The sequence below is a fragment of the Mycena indigotica genome (genome assembly GCF_014461135.1).
Source record: "Mycena indigotica strain 171206Taipei chromosome Unknown Mind.scaff0014, whole genome shotgun sequence".
Lineage (NCBI taxonomy): Eukaryota > Fungi > Basidiomycota > Agaricomycetes > Agaricales > Mycenaceae > Mycena > Mycena indigotica.
The window spans coordinates 311,207-324,726 of NW_023503013.1; the positions used below are offsets into that span (position 1 = coordinate 311,207).

Genomic DNA, 13,520 nt, shown 5'->3' on the forward strand with positions numbered 1-13,520 from the left:
TATCATGCAGTCGACCGCTCTGACGACTCGCGTGCGCTAATGTGACTGAACACTGCGCGTTTGTCTGTAGGGTCATAGCTGAGTGGGAGACCACGATCGGGCGGCGTTCGCGGAGTCGGAGTTGGAGGGGAAGGAGAGGAAGAGGCAGATGATGGTGAGGGGCCCGAGCTTATGCTGGAGAGTGACCCTTCAGAAGATAACTACGTGTCCAAGTTAAAAAGATGAATTCAAAAGAAAGGACGGCGCACTTGTCTTCGACTGGTGCTTGAGGGTGAAGTGAGATTGGAGCCGAATGCTGTCAACATGTCAGACGTGAAGAGATTGCGGGAAGAATAATGCGCACTGTGGGACTCTGGCTCGACATTCCAGCATGCTTTACTCAGAGTAGGCCGCGGGTCATCGTCATCGAGGAATTCGTCAGTGTCTTCGTCATCATCGCTGGACCGTGAAGGACTGTAATCCATGTCGATCCTCCGCCCCTCCAGGGCCAGCGAAGAGCGAACTTGAGATTGTGGGTACGGCTTGACACGGACAGGCTGATGCGCAGAGGAAGATGTCGCACGCGGGCGGCTAGCAGAGTAGAATGTTGACTGCGAGGGAGCGAATTGCTGGTAGGAAACGGCTCCAGCCGTCCGAGGGGCTGTTGGAATGGCCCGCGCTATCGGATTTTGCAAGATGGTGTGGGGACCTGAGCTCGATGGTGGTAATTTTCTTGGTCGAGGGGCGTATTTGTACCCTGGGTATTGGGCCGCGTGTCTCTTCTTCTCCTCGTCAGCCAAAACATGCCATGGTGCCCTCTCCGCGTCCGTCATCGCCCGCCACACCTTGCCAACAGAGCGAGAGAGGTCGTTTTGGTTCTCCCTCTCCACGTTGGACGTGGCTGAAGTAAGCTGCTGTTTGCGAGCGTACTCGCTGCGGAAGAGAATAAATGCATTCTTTGGACGGGGGATGTGTCCAGTGGCCTGCTTTTTAGTCGATGCCACTGCTCTCCCAGGAGTCGCTGTCGTGGTCTCGGTGGGGGTGGGGGCTTTTGGAGGCAGCGCCGACGACGACGAGGCAGTCGGCAAGGGGGCACCTGGAGCGACGCTCATTGTGAGCGAAGCCAACAACGAATTTGGGTGGACGACAAAGAACGAGAAACGAGGATTAGATGGGAGTTACAAATCTGTGTTGGCAGATTCCGAACAAAGGCGAAACCTGTTTTCGGATCGTATTTCTCATTGAGAGTTTTCTCGCGCCTTTCTGGACACCGCAATTCAGATTTTTTGACCACCAGTTCGCCCTCATCTTCGGATTGGCCGATGGCTCATCTGTTTTTTTTTGGCTGGGGCTGCTATTCCTAAACTCGATGTCGGATCTCTCCTTCCTCCGATCTAATTTTTCTTTGGCTGCAAGGCACAACAATGCACTGCACAAGAAGCTGTCGTATTTGTGCACGTGCCTCCGCGATTCGTGTCAACAAGGGTGATCTCGGACCTGACAGAATTAGCTTGTGCTTGACCCTTCGTGTCTTTTGCGGCTTTCCTCACTGCGGTTCACTCGCTCCGCAGCTCGAAGTTTTCCAAATATAGCGCTCTTACGTCGTTCCTTAAGACACCATGATTATCGACGAAAAGACGATGCAGCCTCCCCCCACCCCCGTACTTTCCGGACCAGGCGAACAACAATGGACCTCCGCCATTTCCTCACAGTAGACAGCCAACAACGTTGTCCACGCTCCCAGCCCATCTTCTTCTTCAGATCGTTCATATGACGTTCCCGCAAACGCCCGATCTAAATGAGAGTAGCAAGGAGCGGCAGCGCAAGACTCTGTACTGGTTATCCGTTAGCCTTCGGCTGGTAAATCGAGCCCTCTACGTTGGTGCGTGCGTGCTTTTGAACATGTTAAACCGAGTGCTGAATACGATGAAAGCTTCCATGCATGTATTGCGCTCCACCTACCTTCCCGCCTACGACTCCCTGATTCGTTCGCCCTACAGCTCTGATCCCTTCCCTCTCCCCACTTCTCCCCAGTCTCCATTCGCGTCGACCAGTAATCCAGCCGATCTTCGACTGGGCACTCTTCAACGCGAAACTGCGACCCTGGACCTCTTCATCGCCGTCAAGGTGCGGGAGGACGTCTGGGCAGACGAATCTGAACTCCATCTCGAGCGAGACGAGTCCTTCAAAGACTTGTTTGACCATGCGCAACCGCGCAGTCGTCTTGAAGACCTTGTCCGCATATATGGCGTTGAAGAGGGCGTTGTCGCTGTTAGTGAGTCTGCTGCATTAGCGGCTCCACCAAGCAATGCTGCGCCGTCACCAACATCCGGTGTATTCCGTACTCCACCCTCTCCGACCCGATCCAAAGGCAAACAACCAGTCAGAGCCAGGCCGATCCCGTTTTCCTCACTGGCTATTTCATTTTCCCCTCGAAGGGTTGGCCTTCTCATGGGTCCCCATGGAAGAAACAAACGCACAATTGTCGAAACGGAGCGCAGTCGCGACGAATTGCTGGAGGCCTCCGCTACACGCCTGGTTCGCCAATTAGCACTGTGGTTGCGAACAGAGGGCTGCTACTAGGTCTTGGTCACTTTGTATTTGTACGTGTAATATTTCAAGATACATGACGGGACAACCTTTGCACCCCGAAACAAACCGCTGATAACTAAGCATTCAAGTTCTTCCTGATTTGGTCCCACAATCCGTTGACCCGTCAATCCCTCGACACCAATGCAGAGATCCTTTGCTGACTATTGGACCCTGTCTCTATCTCACTAAGGACTCCGACGCGCGCTGGACTACTCGAAATGGCACCCACTCACTTACCAAGCTCAGGGTATATAAACTGGTCAAAAGGCATCTGCGTCCCTCACAAAGTCAAACATGACTGCTCCTCTCCCGGTTTTCAACGAAGCTAGTACTGCACAAGACGTCTCTAGCGCATTGAGAGAACAAATCAGCGGAAAGAATGGTATCTTCTTATTCAGTAAAGCGACGCAATTTCACTCGGTGCATTAGTTTTGATCACTGGAACGTCTATCAATGGTATAGGCTTCGAGGCTGCCCGCGCTCTTGCACCATATGCTAAATTGCTTATTATCACTGGATACAATGCAAAACGGTATGCTGCTCAATATCAGTCCATCCCAGTGCTTTTTACACAACATGCTTAGTTTGAAGCTCTCCGAAGAAGCTCTCAAGAAAGAGTTCCCTTCGGCAGATATCATGCCACTCTCGCTTGACCTGTCATCACTTGCCTCCGTTCGCAAAGCTGCGGCTGAGATTCACGGGCCTCTTGATGTAATTTGTGGTTTTATTCAAGTTTCAAATGACCCATCGAAGACAGGTACTTATCCACAACGCGGCTACCATGGGGTCATACTACCTCACTGAAGACGACATCGAGATCCAAATAGCCACAGCACATTTCGGCCCATTCCTTTTGACCAAGCTTCTTATGCCCATGCTTCTACTATCCCCGGCGCCTCGTGTTATCTTTGTCTCCAGTCAGTCACACGCACAAGGGCTCGGCGACTCCGGTATCGATTTCACAAAATTTCGCACTGGGGACGAGCCCTCGGTCGCTGGTAACACGATGATCCTGTTTAAGCGTTATGCGGAGGTCAAAACCGCGAATGTGCTGATGGCCATAGAGCTATCCCGACGAGCAAATGGCCAGCTTAAGGCTTATAGTTTGCATCCCGGGGGTCAGTACTGCTTGACTTGAAGCTATTTTTACTTGTTGATGTTGTTCGAGCAGTTATCGCCATTACTCCCGTTTACAAACAAATGGGGATTCTCACCGACGACGGCAAACCCAAAGAAAACCCCTATATCAATTGGAAAAGCCTTCCACAAGGAGCAGCGACGTGGGTACACTCTTATGCGAGCGAAAAGGCATTGTTTTTGAGGGCCTTTGGTAGCACTATTGTCGCTGCATTTGACCCTCGACTCGACGGTAAGCTCCCACTTTGCTAGTGCTTTGCTGCCATGAACCTGATTATCGTAGATAAGCCCCAGTGAAAAGACCCCGGATTCGGGAAGGATGTAGTGAGATGAAAAGAGATTTTGCTGACATTTCACAAATGAAACCGTTTGATTTCATCTCATTGTCAGTCTGACACTCGTTTATGATATTGCAGGATATATACCGGAATGTAATGAGCTCTTCCCCAATGCATCTCAATCTATTCCATCTGTACATGGTGAGCACCTGACTATACAACAAGCATGTTTTGGAATGTTTCGAGATGCTTTGTACAAATACTTCAATCTATTGCATTTTATTCCTTGCGCAGACATGACATTGAGGAATGCTTTGGAAGCAAATGGTATATATTCAACGTGCTACGTATTGCTATCAAGTTGGTGGTGGTGCAAGGATTGCTGCGATACGAGTGCGTATGGCGTCTGTCGCCGGAATTTGTGTCGGTTTTGGATTCTGAGATTTCTGTGGTTGGATGAGAAGCTGTCGATATAGCAGATATATGGAGCATACAAGTTCCTTCGCGTAAGTTTCATAGGCCTAAACGGTCGTCAGAGAGGCAAAGCAGCAAAACTAACACTTACTTGAGTCATAACAGCATTGCTGGTCTCGGCGGCTTTCCAGTATGCACCGAATTCTGGTGTAGTGCCGCCGACATCCTCCGCATACACAGCGAGACAGAGATTTCTGAGTTACATAAGTTTTGGAATGCGAAATGGAGATGATAGCAACATACCTTGCAGTCAAGTGAGCGGGATTCGGCTTGCAGACTTTCTTTGATGCACCTCCCCGCACGGAAGCGTTCGACACATTGACAGGTAGCACCAGATTTTGCGGAGGCTGAGATGGATTTGGAAGCAGTGGAGAGGAAATTGGAGGTAGAGGTGGCGGCAGAGGTAAGGTCGTAGGTTGAGGCAAAGGCGGCTGTACATTAACAGTCGCGCTGAAAGTATATGTTAGACATGCCCAGTTTCTATTCATTTCTGAGCTGCTTACAGAACATCAAGAGGAGACGGTGAGCGACGGCTGTTGCTCAGAGCGCTCGGAGATGGTGGACGAGAAATAGGATCTGCAGGCGGTGGTGATGGCAATGGCGGTGACATCGAAATAAGGTGGTCGTCAGGTGGCGCGGAGATTTGAAGGAGAGAAGAATCTGTCGTTGGATCTGTGGCCAGGTTAGCAACAGAAGTAAAACATCTAGCAAAATAGAGAGAGAACACGATACCTGTCATGCGTGCACGCTTGGATGTCGTTGAATTGCTTCCACGTTTTCTCTTCGTCCCTGTTGCAACACTATCTTCATCGTCTTCATCATCTCCTGCATCATCGTCATCTGCGATGGCGCCTGCTTTGACACGTGGCCCAGCCCAGAAGCGATAGCGACCGCGAATGACACGAAGTGCCTTCCAATGGTCGGTGCAAAGCCCAAGGTAAGGGAAACGGCGCTCGAGCATGTAAACCATTGCTCCAATCACTTGTTCTCCCAACAAGTTCATCCGAGCCTTTGCCTTTCCAGCGGAAAGAATGTCCGCAAAAAGACAGTTCAATAAAGCCCGTATCTCTCCAAACTCCAAACCCCCAATAACCTCTCCATCCGCAAACTCAATATATCTCCCATCGTTGTTGATGTCATTCTTCTTGTCGGTGCTACCAGCGGACCGTCCTGACTTCTTCTTTGGTGCAAGATTTGTGTCGGGTTTAAAATCCTTCGGCTCCCAGTACTTGATTTGTGGGTGTTGTACCTTGAGGCTGTTGAGCTGAGCTGATTTCGGAGCAATACGTGGGAGGAGGTCATATGCGACATAGCCATCATGTATCCAAATGGCTTCTTTGGGGTTGCGAGTACTGTTGCCATGGGCAGTCAAGATAACATCGAGTTTAGACCTCTCAAAAAGTCACAAATTGTCCGGTGAATTACTGAAAACTTACAGAATATCTTCTTTCAGCACTATCACTGTTTGCGAGAGCGTGTCAACCTGATTTGCAACAACCTCAAGCGAGAGGCTGCTGGTGCGCCGCAAATGACCAGACTGGATAGGGAATGTCAGCGGTAAGTATGAAATACATAAAAGACAGCTACATACCAGCTGAGAGCCATTTGCGAATCCACTGTGACTTGAAGCAGAGAAATTGCGTAAGCTTTGGCCTAGAGGGCTTGAGAGAGAGGACATATCGTCACCCCCTGCAAGTGACTGTGTGTCGAGAGATGGGCTGGACTGGTTAGATGCAGTTGAGTTTGTTGGCCATGAGCGTGTTATATTCGATGCGGGAAAGGGAACTGGTGATGAACTGGAGGGGGAAGACATAGACGAGGGACTAATAGGTGGATATTGGAAGAAAGGGTGACTGCCAGGCCCACCATGGCTAGCGTACATGGTGGGCAGGAAGAGATGAATACGTTGGAAGAAAAGGTATCGCGGTCACGCAGTCACTCAGTCACACACACTGTATTCGATACGCTTGCTCTACCGCTCAATCTATTTATTCACTACCTAGACCCATCTTTTCATACAAGAAATGCAAGCCTTCTAGTTTCTGTTCAGTGTCTGCTGACACACCACGGTTGGACGGGAATGGAATCATCGCAACCACAGAGATAATTGACTTGGCAAGAATGACTCTAATTCCTGCCTCTCCTGGTCTTGCAGCCCAGAGTGTGTTGTACGAGTCACGGAGCAAATCTCGATTGGGAATTCCAAACACAGAAACCATAGCCAACGGGGTCGCATTATTTTCGTGGACTTCGTACCGGAAGTAATAGAGCACCTCAGCAATTTCAAATCCCTCTGGCAAGTTAGAGCGAATCTAGATTTGTAAGCCTTGTGTTGGTAGTACTGCATATTATTCATTCTTACCTTGACCATTCGCGTGACGCGGTTGTCATCGCTCTCACCCCAGCGAGACCGGGCAATTTGGTTACCATTGGGAAGGGAAAGGCGAGCACATCGGGCGATGCGAGAGTTGTGCTTGCTGTCATCAAAGGACACATTCCAAGCATGACCCAAGTATTGCTTGAGTGCACTAAGCTCGGCGGCAACAGTGATAGGACGAAGAACAGTATCAATCTTGGGCCGAAGCTGGTAGCCGTCACCAATGTCAATTGCGCCCACGGGAAGGTCAGCAGCTTTGATTCCACTTCGATCAAAGCTGGGATCCATTGCCTTCAGCACATTAGTCTGTGCACGATAAAGCCCACGTTGGGACAGGTTTGCAAACATGTGATTTGGCTGTCGTATTTCCGCACCAAGATTACCAATAGTGCGCTCGAGCGTCCACTGGGCATATAAAATAGGATTCCCAACGCGCTGGACCTCTTGGACCATATGCATTGGGGTATGGATACTATGTCGTATGAAATGGAGACGATCACTGCGGCGTTGATAGTATAGTGTTTCGAATTCGTACGTGAATTCAAGAACAAGAGTATAGGCAGTAACAAGAGCAGATTTTGAGATCGAGCGTTGATGCAATAGGCGAATCACATGGACGAGCTTGCAGAAATTCAACCAGTATGGTGTCGGTAAAAGCCCATAGAGCAGTGCAGGACCCAAACCAAATAGCCAGTGTTGCCATTCCTTGGCTTTATATCCCGAGTTAATCTTCTCCTGTGGATTCCGGGGCAGACGATCAAAGCTGTCGGGGAAGAAATGGTGGGTGGCAGCGACAGCAGCACCATGCAGAATCCAGATTTGTCCAATCAGAACACGCCATGGCCAGCTTTCGATTTTGTCGGGCAGATATACCTTATCTAATTTGCCGGTCCAGAGGCCAGAAAGCAAGTCGCCAATATTCAAAATATAATGCATTAAATCAGCCGGGAAGACACGGACTGGGCCAAGACAACGGGGTAAACCAGAGAGAAGGCTTGGCTTCCCAAATCCGCACTGTGTTTGGCGTGCTTTATACTCGCGTTGAGTGCGAGAAGTTAATAGATATGCAATTGCGGAATGGTATGCTGCAATCGACTCTGCTGATGAGAGCGACGACCGCAAGTCTTGTAAAATATTTACATCAGCATGTTCGTCGTCTCCATATGCCGAATCAAAAGGCTTAAGCAGGACAGGATAATATTGTGGTGCCTGAAACCGATGACGCCCGAGGAGGCCACAAAAAAACCGGCAGGCAATGCGCGCCGTATGTCCGTTGGAGCCGCTCATGTGTTGTTGACCGGGTCCATCTGCTGTCGAAAGCAGAAGATAGACATAAGAGATAAAAAACTCTTCAGCTGAGCCAGGCTCGGCCGAAGAGTCCCAGATTGGAAGACCTTCGCGCTGAATTACAGCAAGGTGGTGAAAGCCGACAAAAGTAAATGAGTCGACGTTTTTTGGTGCATGTGGTCCTGGTATAAAACCACCAGGAACAACGAACTTCTTTTTGTACCGAAGACCTGGTCGAAGATCTAAAATTACCCATATATAGATCCAACAATCGGACGTCTTATGCTCATATAGCTGAGCGCCATCAATCGAAAAGAGTAGCACCATGTCTGTTGGTTGAATAACACCTTCGCGCACAAGTGTATCGTAGTCCGACCCATCGAATATATCGTTCCATTCGGCAGGCGACGCTTTTTGGCGATTTCGGCGGTATTTCATCTCTGCCGCTGTCGCTGGGTGGCGCCACAGACCCTGAAGATATGGTCCAATCGGAATTGTCCAGAACTTTGCAGACGCTTCCCGCACCCCCTTCGCAAGCTTCAACTCGTCATACCGAGGCTTTCCACACTCGGGATATGGGCATTTGTCGAGGTGGGCAAAAGGACCTGTGTACGCGACACAGCTGTCTGGGCACATGTCGCATTCAATAGGGCTGATACCAGTAAGCTCGGCCAGCGTCTTCTTGGTTTCGTAGTATGATGGGAAGGTGTCCTCTGGGTGGCGTTCGATTGCTGCATCTCGTATGGCTTTGTAGGTTTCCACCGTAATCGGAGCATCTGCACCCATGAATGTCTTCAGTGCTTGACCAGTTGCGGGGTTGCTGATATCAGGCAGTTCGCGAGGTGGGTTCCACAGCCGTATATTATCATCAGGCGTTAATTGACTGTTGTTGCGAGAAGCGCCTTCGAGAGCTTCAATAAAAGCGAGCGAAATACGCAGTTTTTCGACTTTCACACTCTCTTTTGGGATGGAACGCCACGAGGGGGGGTCTGAAAAAACCGGGGAGGCAGCGCTACCGGCTGGCGGCAGTGGTGGTCGCGGTGGCGGCAGCAACGGGCGGGACTGTGGGAGATTCTACTCCTATGGAAGCGTTGGCCTGGGGTTCGCTCGTTGCAGCTGGGGTTGAGGAAGAGACAGACTCAGAGTCGGAGTCTGATTCACTCTCCGAGTCGGGATTTGCAAGACTTGCAAGTGGTTCCATTTGCAAATCCTCGTTGTCGGAGTGCAGATCGGGAAGCTGATCAATGTCGTCCAGATTCAAAGAGTTGTCCGAAATCTTTGGCATTGATAAGTAAGGTTGAGCAAGAGAGTAAGAGAAGTATCCTACCGAAGAGTCATCAAATAGCTGAACACTTTCGGGGACTGTGTTCTCGCCAGACTCGAAATCAAGCTCCATCGAGAGGCTTTGAAACTGAACCATTTGTAAGTCAAATACTTCGAAAGGCTAGTGATTTATACTGACCTCAATGTGGCCTGGGTAACCTTCTTCGGAATCACTCCGTGGACGTGCTTGCTTGCTTGCTGCGGCACTCCCAGCAGTTGTTGACACGGGAGCTGGAATTGCTCGACGAGACGGCCGCGATTGCTCTTCGGAATCGCCCACAGCGCCAGTCGCGGTTCTATGATGGCGAAACCAAGTGCTTTTTGAGACCTTCGCACCATCCCGGCAACTGCGAGGACACTTGCAGAGATATTTTGTTGGGTTCTCGTCTGCAAACACATATCCGTCGTCGTAGTCTGCCCATAGAGGCTGGAAGCATTGTTATTAGTATAGGTTATACATCCACAAAGGCTTGTATACCATGTGTACACACAAGTCTGAGTAGATCTCTGAGTCGTGTCAGGCGGTAGGCTAGTTAGCACAGTGATGGAAAGAGATTGGTCGAGTCACTCAGCCAAATTATCACTGATTATCCCGTCTTATCGTACACCATCACATTCATTTTGTTTCTATCTCACTACATCCTTCCCGAATCCGGGGTCTTTTCACTGGGGATAAGCCGGGATCGTACCTCATGGACGGAGTTGTTGCAACTGAAAAGGCAGCTGCGTACGCTACCGACCCTGTGAGTGCAGCCATTTTTCGACGAGGAGTACTGGTGACATCTGCTGTGCTCACTATGACATAGGTCATTGCAGCCAAGTTATGGACCTTAACAGAAGAGATTATTGGAGAACAGTTGACTCTTTGACCCCATTTTTTCTCTCGAAGTCTGCATAATGAAACAAAGTTGATGGGGACGTTGTTGCTGTTACTGTTGTCACGCTAAAATATTCCATCAGCATTAGTCTTTGAAGAATTCAGAATTGAACGATCGTATGAACAATATGGTAGCTAGGTGGCAGTAGTGCAATATATACGAAAATACTTTGCTCGCAAACCTTTTGATGCATCAGAAAGCCTCGTCAGGTTGCGGATCCATCTACGATTTAACCTCCATCCCACCCCACTCCAACACTCTAAATAAGGATGGGTCCGACTGGAGATGCTTTTCAGGCACACCAGAAACACCCCGCCACATTTCCGCGGGTCGTTCAGCTTTCCCCACCCAAGCAGCCGTTTCATCCAGCTCAAGACCACAAAAGATCATAAAGACCCGCGTTAATACATCGGGCGAAGGAGTGAGCGACAAAGGGGCAGCAGAGTCATATGACGCTTGTGGAACAAACGAGAGAAGGATATGTTGGTGCTCAAGGATGGCTGGAAGCCAATATCTAAACCAAATTGAATAAGAGTAGCGTTTCAGGGAGAAGACATACGTGATGAAGGACGTGCGTGCTTCAGTGTCAAGTCCCAGTTCGATAAGTGTGGCGTCAAGATAGAGCGGGACATCTTTCACAGATAACACCACCGAATCCGAAGTTTTGAATGCATCTTTCGCACTTGCAGGTCTGAAGTCTTCGCAAGCGCGGAGAGTGGGAGAAGAGGGGGGCGATATCTGACCAGAGGGTGGATTGGTCCTGTCAACGCCAGTAGTCAGTACTTGCGACGCGTTCAGAAAAAAAACCGCTTACGTTGCCTCCCAGAAAAGATAGCTGACTTGAGCACCCGAGCACTTGTCCTGCATGGTTCCATCCATCGCCGTTTGTACATCCCATTGGACAACTTGATGTAGTTGAGGACTCTTGGGTTTTGATACTGGGGCGACAGGATAAAGTGCGGAAAAGGACCAATCGGGAACGAGCGAGAGCTGGACAGTCACATCGAGCTGGCGTGGGGCACGTAGATAGATGACCGGCTTTCCCCCAAGCTGTTGCCGCAACAGTATGAGCTCGTCACCGTCCTCAACGCCGCATTGGGATAGCGAGTTTCCCCTTAGCTTCAAGTTCATGCCTTCATGCAGAAGGTAAATCGTTCGCGGATCGTCAATATTGAATGCGGATGCGGCAGCCGTAAGAACTTCGGTTGGGTGTTGCGGTTGGAGACACTTTCAATTGCATTTGAACATCATTGTAAAAAATGTGGATTAGTAGTTTGTTGACTGCCGTTGGCGGGGTCGCTGATGCGGAAGCGACAGACGGAGTCGGAGGGAATTCTTCATGTTTGGCGCCGATTTCAATAGTGTATGACTGAACCGTCATGCCATCGCGCGATTCGGAAAAGTAACACCAAGCTTCAGGGGTGATCACCACACTGGTGTTGTCGAGGTCGACTTTGATCTCAATGACCTTGCCACGCGTTTTCGGGGAAGTGTCTGTTGACAACACGAAGGACGGCCTACAAATGGATTCAAGCTGGTTAGTCGCTGCCGGCTTCGCAGAACAAATTCTCGAACGTCGTATGATTCTCGCATGCTTTTAGCAAGGACCAGTTTGGTCTTTTCGTGGAGACGGAGATAGACGAGACCCGGTATAACCTTCATTTCGCTGAATCTGAGTCCTGGTCGTGGAACGAGAAGGGAAAGGGAAGGGTGTGTCACGAATTTGCATCTATATGAGGCGCATTTGCCTTCAAAATTTTTGTCCACAACTTTTGGACAGAAACACCATCAGGAACGCGTGACCACTTGCAAGGTTTAACTCTAGAGGGATAGTTATGAGGGTGGTAGGCTACTATCGAGACTGTTATTAAATATTAATAGAGTATGTACATCTTTTACAAAGGATCCTCGTTGTCCAACTTCAAGTTGAAGATACTAGTATGTACTTCACGTCCTGTGGATACGGACATACTGTTGGAAACTGTGCACTGGAGAGGGACTTTCGAATGTGAAAGTAGTTGGAGGCTTATGAGCAAGTAAATGTGTGTTCAATTGTCCTACGTACATGGTTCTCTACTGGACGAACGGTTTACAGGAAGGAAAAAATAGAGAGCACAAGGATTCGAACGTCCCAAGCGTCAAAATTACCACATCGGTATGTCTACCGCTCTCCCAAGTACAACAATTCTAGTTGGATACTCTGACCTCACCACTCCTCACTGCCACCGCTTGACTTCCACCATGCTTTTTTGTCCCATCTGCTCGAATCTTCTCATCATTTCCGACCACTCGAGCGGGGGCTGTAACAGCTGGACTTGTCAAACCTGTCCCTACCAGTTTGCCATTACCAAACAGGTGAGTATAAGTATAGTACTGGCCCTCATCCAAACCTATCTGGATTCTTTTATCCCCCATTCCAGCATACCTCACGCATTCATTTGAAAACGAAGAAAGTCGGGGCAATCAGGGATGTTATACAAGAGCTTAGAGACGGGGCCTCACGGACAGCGGGTGAGTCTTATAATGGCAACGACTCGAAAACTTCTACTTACGAGTAAAAACTTCCCTTGGGCGTTAGTGGAATGTCAAAAGTGCGGGCATGGCTTCGCATACTTTAATCAGCTGCAAATCCGCTCCGCAGACGAGCCTATGACCATTTGTGCGTATCCACATCTTGTATTGACGACTCTATTCTAATTTACTATCGTAAAGTTTATATGTGCGTACTAGATCAACGATTCATAATTCTTTCACTCATGAAATGCCAGGTGCGAGGCTTGTGGTACTGTGCGACGGGAGAATTGATGCTGCAATCTACGACAACCAATTTCCGGGCATAAGCTCGGTTTCAGCCATCGATTCAACTTGGGCAGCATTGGAAGCGAAGGGGAGGGTCGGTGACTGCGTTTGGAATGTGACGGGACCAGGGGAAACCGGTACATTAACAGCACAAGGTGGGGGTTGCTTGTTGTAGGAGGAGATGATCGAGAAAGGGTCGTCCAACGAAGCTGAGGTCTCGAAACTTGAAGATGCAGCTGCATCTAGGTATTCCGTTGGTTCGGGAGAGCTGTCATTGGCCAGGTCTATTTCCAAGTCCAGGTCAAAGTCGACACGATTACTTGACTCCCATTCGCGTTTCTTCCGCCCTGTCGAGCACAGCCATTCCGAGTCGGTAGTGATTGTTTCAGTCTTGAA

The 13,520-nt window shown here is 49.5% G+C and overlaps 3 protein-coding genes across 3 annotated transcripts; 1 reads left to right on the forward strand and 2 right to left on the reverse strand.

Annotated features, from left to right (window-relative positions):
* Positions 1-2: 2 nt before the first annotated feature.
* MIND_01300300 (HMG box domain-containing protein) lies at positions 3-1,139 on the reverse strand (the record flags this gene model as incomplete). The annotated part of the gene is made up of 3 exons (XM_037369463.1): positions 344-1,139; positions 249-295; positions 3-200 (listed from the first exon to the last, which is right to left on the reverse strand). Exons 1-3 carry the CDS (start codon positions 1,089-1,091, stop codon positions 3-5), a joined length of 993 nt encoding a protein of 330 aa, XP_037213961.1. The 5' UTR covers positions 1,092-1,139.
* A 459-nt stretch (positions 1,140-1,598) lies between these two features.
* On the forward strand, positions 1,599-2,562 carry MIND_01300400 (uncharacterized protein; the record flags this gene model as incomplete). The annotated part of the gene is made up of 3 exons (XM_037369464.1): positions 1,599-1,640; positions 1,699-1,861; positions 1,913-2,562. 3 exons carry the CDS (start codon positions 1,599-1,601, stop codon positions 2,560-2,562), a joined length of 855 nt encoding a protein of 284 aa, XP_037213962.1.
* A 7,985-nt stretch (positions 2,563-10,547) lies between these two features.
* MIND_01300500 (Ubiquitin family protein) lies at positions 10,548-11,987 on the reverse strand (the record flags this gene model as incomplete). The annotated part of the gene is made up of 5 exons (XM_037369465.1): positions 10,548-10,839; positions 10,885-11,085; positions 11,140-11,552; positions 11,608-11,793; positions 11,847-11,987. The coding sequence occupies 5 exons, from the start codon at positions 11,985-11,987 to the stop codon at positions 10,548-10,550; spliced, it is 1,233 nt and encodes a 410-aa protein (XP_037213963.1).
* Between the last annotated feature and the right edge of the window lie 1,533 nt (positions 11,988-13,520).